At 51.1% G+C, this 9,448-nt stretch overlaps 1 protein-coding gene across 1 annotated transcript; it reads left to right on the top strand.

Annotated features, from left to right (window-relative positions):
• Positions 1-2,046: 2,046 nt before the first annotated feature.
• LOC130585994 (uncharacterized) lies at positions 2,047-6,438 on the top strand. The gene is made up of 3 exons (XM_057386692.1): positions 2,047-3,953; positions 4,008-4,153; positions 4,208-6,438. Exons 1-3 carry the CDS (start codon positions 2,047-2,049, stop codon positions 5,611-5,613), a joined length of 3,459 nt encoding a protein of 1,152 aa, XP_057242675.1. The 3' UTR covers positions 5,614-6,438.
• Positions 6,439-9,448: the final 3,010 nt, after the last annotated feature.

Raw genomic sequence — 9,448 nt, 5'->3', positions numbered from 1 at the left:
AGCTCATTTTGGGGTAGGAGTGGGGTTTCCTGGAAAAATTACAGCTCATTTTGGGGTGGCTTTGGGGGTTTCAAAGGAGAGATCCAGGATGGGTTTGGACAATAACAGCTCATTTTGGGGTGGGATTGGGGGTTTCCTGGGAAAACAACAGCTCGTTTTGGGGCAGGATCGGGCTTTTTCCAGGGTTGGTTTGGGAAAAATAAGAGCTCATTTTGGGATGGGATTGGGGTTTTCCAAGAAGAGATCCATTGGGTGTTTGGGAAAAATAACACAGCTTATTTTGGGGTGGGAGTGGGGTTTTCTGGGAAAATAACAACTCACTTTGGGGTGGCTTTGGGGATTTCCAAGGAGAGATCCATGGGGCATTCGGGAAAAACAGCAGCTTGTTTTGGGGTGGGATTAAGGATTTTCAAGGAGATATCCAGGGTGGATTGGGGAAAAGTAATTGCTCATTTTGGGGCAGGATTGGGGATTTTCAAGGACAGATCCAAGGGTGAGTTTGCACAATAACAGCTCGTTTTGGGGTGGGATTGGGGTTTCCGAGGACAACATTCCCTGCAAGAAAGGAGGGTGKGGAGGAACTTTCCATCGGGAACAGGAGGGATAGGAAAAGGTGAAAGGGTTAAAAGGGACAAATGGGGAATTGAGGATGGATTTTGGGAAGGAATCGTTCCCTGTGAGGGCAGGAGGCCCTGGCTCTGGGAATTCCATGAATTCCCCATCCCTGGGAGTGTCCAGGACCGGGTTGGAGCCACCCGGGATTGTGGCAATGTCCCCGCCCATGGCAGGGATTGGAATAAATTAATTTTTAACGTCCCTTCCAACCCAAACCCTTCTGGACTTCCATGATTACGAAACGCAGATCAATTCCGGATTTTTCCGTGAAAAAAAAAAAGAAAAAAAAAAATTTGGGAGAAGGTTTTAAAAGGAAATTGTTTGATTTGCTGTGCTGGAGTGGGAGGGGACTTTTGGTGTTCAGTGATGGGTGTGGGAGTCCCGAAGCCGTCCCTGGAAAAGGGGAATTTGGGGCCAAGGAGAGTTCATTTTAATTAATTTGTTTAATTAATTAATTAATTAATTAAGTTAGGGGGTTTTGCATGAATTTGGGGTCTAAGTCCCTCAGGTGGGGGGACCACGTGGACCTCACCTGTCCTGAAAATGGCTTGGGTTGGTCCAACCCCTCTGTGTCCTTCCAGCCCTGCCCAAATGTCCCCAGGATGTCCCCAGGATGTCCCTGGGGTGGTGACACAGGTGGGACCTGTCCCGGAGGTTTTTGGGGACCAGAGACCTCCTCAGGTGTCCCCAAAATCTGGGGTGGACCTCGAAGTTTCCCCGATTTCATTCCAACCCCGTCCGTGTCCTTCCAACCCTTCCCAAGTGTCCCCAGGTTGTCCCCAGGATGTCCCTGGGGTGGTGACACTGTCTCTGAGGTTTTTGGGGACCCGAGACCTCCTCAGGTGTCCCCAAAACCTGGGGTGGACCTCAAAGTTCCCCCAATTTGATCCCAACCCCGTCCGTGTCCTTCCAGCCGTGCCGCATGTCCCCACCATGTCCCTGAGACCTCCCACATGTCCTGGGGTGGTGACACAGATTTTGGGGACCAGAGACCTCCTCAGGTGTCTCCAAATGTGTCGGGTTGGGCGGATCTCGAAGTTCCCCCAATTTGATTCCAACCCCGTCAGTGTCCTTCCAATCCTGCCCAAGTGTCCCCAGGATGTCCCCAGGATGTCCATGGGATGGTGACATTGTCCCTGAGGTTTCTGGGGACCCGAGACCTCCCCAGGTGTCCCCAAAACCTGGGGTGGACCTCGAAGTTCCCCCGATTTCATTTCAACCCCGTCCGTGTCCTTCCAGCCCTGCCCAAGTGTCCCCAGGATGTCCCTGAGACCTCCCACATGTCCTGGGGCGGTGACACAGATTTTGGGGACCAGAGACCTCCTCAGGTGTCCCCAAATGGTGTGGGTTGGGTTTGGGGTGACCTCGAACTTCCCCCAATTTCATTCTGACCCTGTCCGTGTCCTTCCAGCCGTGCCACGTGTCCCCACCATGTCCTGCCACCTCCAGCATCACGTCCTGCCGCTCCACCAGGACCCCGTGGCGCTGTCCCCCGGTGTCCCCTCACCGGCCCAGCGGTGGCACTCCACCTCCTGCATCCCCCAATGTGTCTCCAGCTTTGTCCCCTGCCAGCGGGCGGTGTCCTCCAGCGTGTGCCACCTCCACCAGCAGCGCGTCCCCGCGATCGTGCCCCGCCAGCTCCTCGGACCCTGCCAGCAGCGGATTGTCCCCAAGCGTGTGACAACGTGGGCGCCACGGCCGCAGCAGCGCGTCGTCGGTGTCACCGGTGTCACCCAGCGGGTGCYGCGCCAGGCCGGGGTGACCCAGTGCGTGCCACAGCAGACGCGGGTGACCCAGCAGTGCCAGCCCGTCGCCCAGCAGCAGATTGTCCCCAAATGTGTCACCACCTGCGTCCCCCAGCAGCGCCTGACGGGCGCCGAGGGTGTCACCGGTGTCACCCAGTGCGTCCCCCAGCAGCTGCGGGTGCCACCGCCSGAGCGCGTCCCCCARCAGCAGATTGTCCCCARRTGYGTCACCACCTGCGTGCCRCGGCCRCCGGGTGTCACCAAGGGTGTCCCCCAGCAGCAGGGTGCCACCAGGTGYGTCCCCCAGCAGCGAGTGACCCTGTGTCCCCAGCAGGGTGTCCCCAGGTGTGTCACCACCTGCGTCCCCCAGCAGCGCGCGGTCCCAAATGTTGCGTACCGTTGGGTGACGGTCCCTGTCCCCCAGCAGGGTGGCACCGCCGCTGTCCCCCAGCAGTGCCAGCAGGGTGGCACCAGGTGTGTCACCAAGTGTGTCCCGCAGCAGGGTGACACCRGSGGGGTCAGCGTTTGTGTCCCGCAGCAGCAGAGTGGGACGGTTTGTGTCCCCCAGCAAAATGTCACCGAATGTGGCCCCCAGCAAAGCGTCACCGAATGTGTCCCCCAACAGAGTGCCACCAAGGGGGTCGTGCAGCAAAGTGTCACCAAATGTGTCCCCCAGCAAAGCGTCACCGAAAATGTCCCGTACCAGTGTGTGACCAAGAGTGTCACCCAGCAGTATGGGACAGTTTGTGTCCCCCAGCAAAGTGCCACCAAATGTGTCCCCCAGCAGAGCATAACCAAGTGCGTCCCTCAGCAATATGGGACGATTTGTGTCCCCCAGCAAAGTGCCACCAAATGTGTCCCCCAGCAAAGTGCCACCAAGTGTGTCCCCCAGCAAAGTGCCACCAAGTGTGTCCCCCAGCAATATGGGACGATTTGTGTCCCCCAGCAAAGTGCCACTAAGGGGGTCCTCCAGCAAAGTGCCACCAAGTGTGTCCCTCAGCAGCGTGTAACCAAGTGTGTCCCCCAGCAATATGGGACAATTTGTGTCCCTCAGCAAAGTGCCACCAAGGGGGTCCCTCAGCAAAGTGCCACCAAATGTGTTCCCCAGCAGAGTGTCACCAAATGTGCTCCCCAGCAGTGTGTAACCAAGTGTGTCCCTCAGCAAAGTGCCACCACGTGTGTCCCTCAGCAGAGTGCCACCAAGAGTGTCCCCCAGCAATATGGGACGATTTGTGTGCCCCAGCAGAGTGCCACCAAATGTGTACCTCAGCAGACCATGACCAAATGTGTCCCCCAGCAGAGTGCCACCACGTGTGTCCCCCAGCAGAGTGCCACCAAGTGTATCCCCCAGCAATATGGGACAATTTGTGTCCCCCAGCAAGGTGTCAAATGTGTCCCCCAGCAGTGTGGGACGATTTGTGTCCCCCAGCAAAGTGCCACCAAATGTGTCCCCCAGCAGTGTGTGACCAAGAGTGTCCCTCAGCAACATGGGACAATTTGTGTCCCTCAGCAAAGTGCCACCAAGTGCGTCCCCCAGCAGAGTGTCACCAAATGTGTCCCCCAGCAGAGCGTAACCAAGTGCGTCCCTCAGCAGAGTGCCACCAAGGGGGTCCTCTGGCAAAGTGCCACCAAGTGTGTCCCCCAGCAAAGTGCCACCAAGTGTGTCCCCCAGCAGTATGGGACGATTTGTGTCCCCCAGCAAAGTGCCACCAAATGTGTCCCCCAGCAGAGTACCACCATATGTGTCCCCCACCAATATGGGACAACTTGTGTACCCCAGCAAAGTGCCACCAAGGGGGTCCTTCAGCAAAGTGCCACCATGTGTGTCCCTCAGCAGAGTGCCACCACGTGTGTCCCCCAGCAGTGTGTGACCAAGAGTGTCACTCAACAGAGTGCCACCAAGTGCGTCCCCCAGCAGAGTGTCACAAAATGTGTCCCCCAGCAATATGGGACGATTTGTGTCCCCCAACAAAGTGCCACCAAATGTGTCCCCCAGCAGCCGCCCCATTCCGGTGGCGTGAAGATCTCCAGCCACNGCCAGCAGGGTGGCACCAGGTGTGTCACCAAGTGTGTCCCGCAGCAGGGTGACACCGGGGGGGTCAGCGTTTGTGTCCCGCAGCAGCAGAGTGGGGCGGTTTGTGTCCCCCAGCAGAGTGCCACCAAGGGGGTCGTGCAGCAAAGTGTCACCAAATGTGTCCCTCAACAGAGTGGGACAGTTTGTGTCCCTCAGCAGAGTGTCACCGAATGTGTCCCCCAACAAAGTGTCACCAAATGTGTCCCTCAGCAGAGCATGACCAAGAGTGTCCCCCAGCAATATAGGACTATTTGTGTCCCCCAGCAGAATGCCACCAAGTGTGTCCCCCAGCAGTATAGGACTATTTGTGTCCCCCAGCAAAGTGCCACCAAATGTGTCCCCCAGCAGTGTGTGACAAAGAGTGTCCCCCAGCAGAGTGTCACCAAAGGTATCCTCCATCAAAGTGCCACCACGTGTGTCCCGCAGCAGTGTATGACCAAGTGTGTCCCTCAACAGAGTGCCACCAAGTGTGTCCCTCAGCAGTATGGGACAATTTGTGTCCCCCAGCAAAGTGCCACCACGTGTGTCCTCCAGCAAAATGCCACCAAGTGTGTCCCCCAACAGTGTGGGACAATTTGTGTCCCCCAGCAAAGTGCCACCAAGCGTGTTCCCCAGCAGTATGTGACCAAGAGTGTCACTCAACAGAGTGCCACCAAGTGCGTCCCCCAGCAGAGTGTCACCAAGTGTGTCCCCCAGCAGTGTGTGACCAAGTGCGTCCCTCAGCAGAGTGCCACCACGTGTGTCCCCCAACAAAGTGCCACCATGTGTGTCCCCCAGCAATATGGGACCATTTGTGTCCCCCAGCAAAGTGCCACCAAGTGTGTCCCTCAACAGCGTGCCACTAAGGGTGTCCCCCAGCACTATGGGACAATTTGCATCCCCCAACAAAGTGCCACCACGTGTGTCCCTCAGCAATATGGCACAATTGGTGCCCCCCAGCAAAGTGTCACCAAGTGTATCCCTCAGCAGTGTGTGACCAAGGGTGTCACTCAACGGAGTGCCACCACGTGTGTCCCCCAGCAATATGGGACAATTTGTGTCCCCCAGCAAGGTGCCACTAAGTGTGTCCCCCAGCAAAGTGCCACCAAATGTGTCCCCCAGCAGCCGTCCCAGTCCGGTGGCGTGAAGATCTCCAGCCACGCCAAGAAATACTGCTCGGCTCCCAAGTGGCCGTGGTGACGGTGATGGGTGACAGGGACGGGTGACAGGGACGGGTGACAGGGACGGGGACAATCCCTGGGCAAAGGGTGGGGTTGGGGTTTGGGGTCTTTGTCCCCTCCCGGCTGCGTTTCCCGATGTTTTCCCTCCTTCCCGCGGGGACATTCCCGGTGCCGTCGGTTCCTTCCCTGACCATCGCTGGGATGGGGAAAAATTCCCAYTGAATTCCAAGAAATCGTGATTTTATGGCAATAATAATAATTAATAAAAATAATAAAAGAAGGAATAGAACGGTTTGGGGAATCCAGACCCAAACAAGTCTGATCCAAATCCCAGCTCCAGAAGAATTCCTGGAATTGGGATGTGACATTCCCGCAAAGTTGGAATTTCCACAAGGCTCCGGAGCTTTCTGGAACACCCCGGTTTGGATGCGGAAACCAAACGGGAATTTCTGAAGGAAACGGGATGAAATTCCCTCAGGATCCCGGGATGGGGATTGTTCTGGAATATTCCAGAACGTGGCCAGAATTCCCGTTTTTTTCTAATGCCCTGACTCCAGAATCCCTCAGGAATTCCCGGCTGGGTGAAGCTGAAATGTTCCACGCAAAGTTTTTGTACTTTAGATAAGATGAAAACCACAACCTGAAAGGAAAACTCATTGAAATAACGCTGAAAGTTGTACAAGGAGTATTTTATAAATGTTTAATTGTGAAGGCAATTAAATCATTTATGCTGAAGACGTGCATAGAAAACAAACTTAATTTCTAGAAATACACGAATATTTTACATGAACTTAAATAAACGTTCTTGTCTGACCTCGGATTAAAATCTTGAGTTTCTGCCTCTTGGTGATTTTTTTTAATTTAATTTTTCAATGAAATATTTATTTAATATTAGCTATATATTGAATATTAGCTATTTTTAAAATATTAGATATTTATTTCATATTAGGTATTTATTCCATATGAAATATTTATTTAATATTAATGATGACGTATTACATATTTCATTCGTATGAAATATTTATTGAATACAAAATGTTTCACATGAAATATCTATTTAATGTGAATAATTAATATTAAATAACTATTTAATATGAGTATTTCTTTATCATTGAATACTTACTTAATATGAAGAATTATTTATTGTTAAATCCCATAAAAACCCAGGGATAACATTGGTTTTTATCCCCTAAAAACTCTGAGATAAAATCGGTTTTTATTCCCTAAAAACCCAGGGATAAAATCATGGAATTGGGTTGGATTGACATAAAAATTATCCCAATCCATGGGCAGGAACATTCCCTGATCCCAGGTGGGTCCAGCCTGGCTTTGGACATTCCCAGGGATGGGGAATCCATGGAATCACCTGGACCAGGGATGGATTTATCCCAAAAATCCCATTAAACTCAGCTCAGGGAATCCTGGAATGGTTTGGGACAGAAAAAACCCTAAAAATCCACATTTGGGGTCATTCCCACCATTCCACGTGGGTCCGGCCTGGCTTTCGACATTCCCAGGGATGGGGAATTCATGGGATCACCTCGGCCAGGGGAGTATTTATCCCAAAAATCCCATTAAACCCAGCCCATGGAATCCTGGAATGGTTTGGGATGGAAAAAACCCTAAAAATCCTTAAGAAATCCACATTTGGGGTCATTCTCACCATCCCAGGTGGCTCCAGCTCAACAGGGATGGGGAATCCATGGGATCACCTGGACCAGGGATGGATTTATCCCAAAAATCCCATTAAACCCAGCCCAGGGAATCCTGGAATGGTTTGAGATGGAAAAAACCCTAAAAATCCACATTCGGGGTCATTCCCACCATCCCAGGTGGCTCCAGCTCAACACGGATGGGGAATCCATGGAATCACCTCGACCAGGCCCTCACAGGGAACGATTCCTTCCCAAAATTCCACCTAAATCCCCCCTCTGTCACCCTGACCCCATTCCCTGTGTCCCATCCCTGCAATTCTGGAGGAAAAATCCCTCTGCAGCTTCCCTGGAGATCCTGGGAGGGGCTTTGGAATGTCCAGAGGCTCAAAATTCCCAAATTTCCATCCCCTCCACGCCCTTCAGTCTTTATGGCTTTTCCCATGGAACCTTCCAGAAAATCCTCCGGGTTTTGGGGTCACGGGGATTTGGGGGATGTTCCAGAGGGGTTGCGGTGGAGCCAGGCCCCGCCTCTGACTCAGCCGTGCCTCAGTTTCCCTGAGGTTTAATTGGGAATAATCACCCCCCACCAAAAAAAAAAAAATCCCGTGAGCCTCTGGAAGATGAAAGGATTTTCCAAACGTTAATTAAGGACGTTTTCATGCTAATTAAGGACTTCTCGATGCTCATTAAGGACCTTCTAAGGCCAGGTCACGATGCTATCATCGCGGTGGGAACACAAAACCGGGAATTAGCAGCTCCTGCAGAATCCTCCATCCCGATCTTCCCAAGGAATCCCAAAGAATTGGGTTTATGGGGCCAATAAAACCCGGATTAATTAACTCCGAGGCCTCCTCCTTCCCGGAATTTTAGGTCAGGGAATGTGGCATTAAAAAATGTTGTTGTTATTTTAGGGGAGGGAAGCGCCATAAAAGCGAGAGGAATCCGGGCCGGAGTCGGGGATTTGTGGCCGCTGTCCCTCCCTTCAGCCCTCGGGATGTTGGGATGAACCGGGAAAACTGGAGCCATGTCCCCATTGCTTCCTGCCGAGCCCAGGGAAGCCGGGAAATTAAAGGGAAAGGGAAGGAACGCCTCGGGTCTGCCGGGGAAGGAGGAAACGAAACAGGAAATTTGGGCTGTGGTTTGTAATTCGGAGCTTGGTGTTCCAAATATTCCGATATTCCGATATTCAAATGCTCCAATATTCAAATATTAAAACATTCAAATATTCCAATATTCCAAAATTTAAATACTTCAATATTCCAACATTCAAATATTCCAATATTCCAACATTCAAATACTCCAATATTCCAATACTCCAATATTCGAATATTCCAACATTCAAATATTCAAACATTCAAATATTCCAATACTAGAATATTCCAATATTCCAACATTCAAATATTCAAACATTCAAATATTCCAATATTCAAATGTTCAAATATTAAAATATTTCAATATTCCAATATTCCAATATGCCAATATTTAAATATTTAAATATTCCAATACTCCAATATTCCAACATTTAAATATTCCAATATTCAAATAGTGCAGTATTGTAATATTTCACTATTGCAGTATCCTGACATTCCGATATCCCAAAATTCCAATATTCCAATCATGGAATTGTCGATATCAGAAATCCTTCAAATCGTGGACTCCAAGTGAAAATGTGGCACTGCCAAATTCACCCAAAAAACCCTAAAACCCACCCAAGTGTCCTTTGAAATCCTCCAGGGAAAGGATCCCAGGATTTCCCACCCATTCCTTTAAAAAWTCACTGATTTTACCTCAGGGAATTTTGGGGATTTTTGGGAAATTTTTGGGAAATTCTTCCCCCAGAGGATGGCCGGGCACTGACCACTCCCTTTGGAATGGTCGCATTCCCAAGGGTGGGATTTTGGGAATTTTTTGTAGGCCCAGGGTCAGGATTTGATCTTCCAACGAGGATATTCCATGATTATTCCATTCCTTCTCATCCCAGCATGAGACACCTCAACCTGAATTCCTGGAATTTAAAAACATCGGATTCACATTCAAGGGACCCCCCCCAAAAAAAAAATTCCAGGGACCCCAAAAATTCCAGGCACCAAAACAAATTCCAGGCCCTTCCCTCCTGCAGCAGTGACTCTCCCAAAAACATTCCCCAATCCCACCACTGCTCATTTTCCTCCGGTTTATTTTTAAATTTAAATTTTGTGG

This window comes from Malurus melanocephalus, unplaced genomic scaffold (genome assembly GCF_030028575.1).
Source record: "Malurus melanocephalus ecotype Western Australia unplaced genomic scaffold, MMel_1.1 scaffold_1032, whole genome shotgun sequence".
Taxonomy (NCBI): Eukaryota; Metazoa; Chordata; class Aves; order Passeriformes; family Maluridae; genus Malurus; species Malurus melanocephalus.
This window is presented reverse-complemented; position numbering and strand designations above follow the sequence as displayed.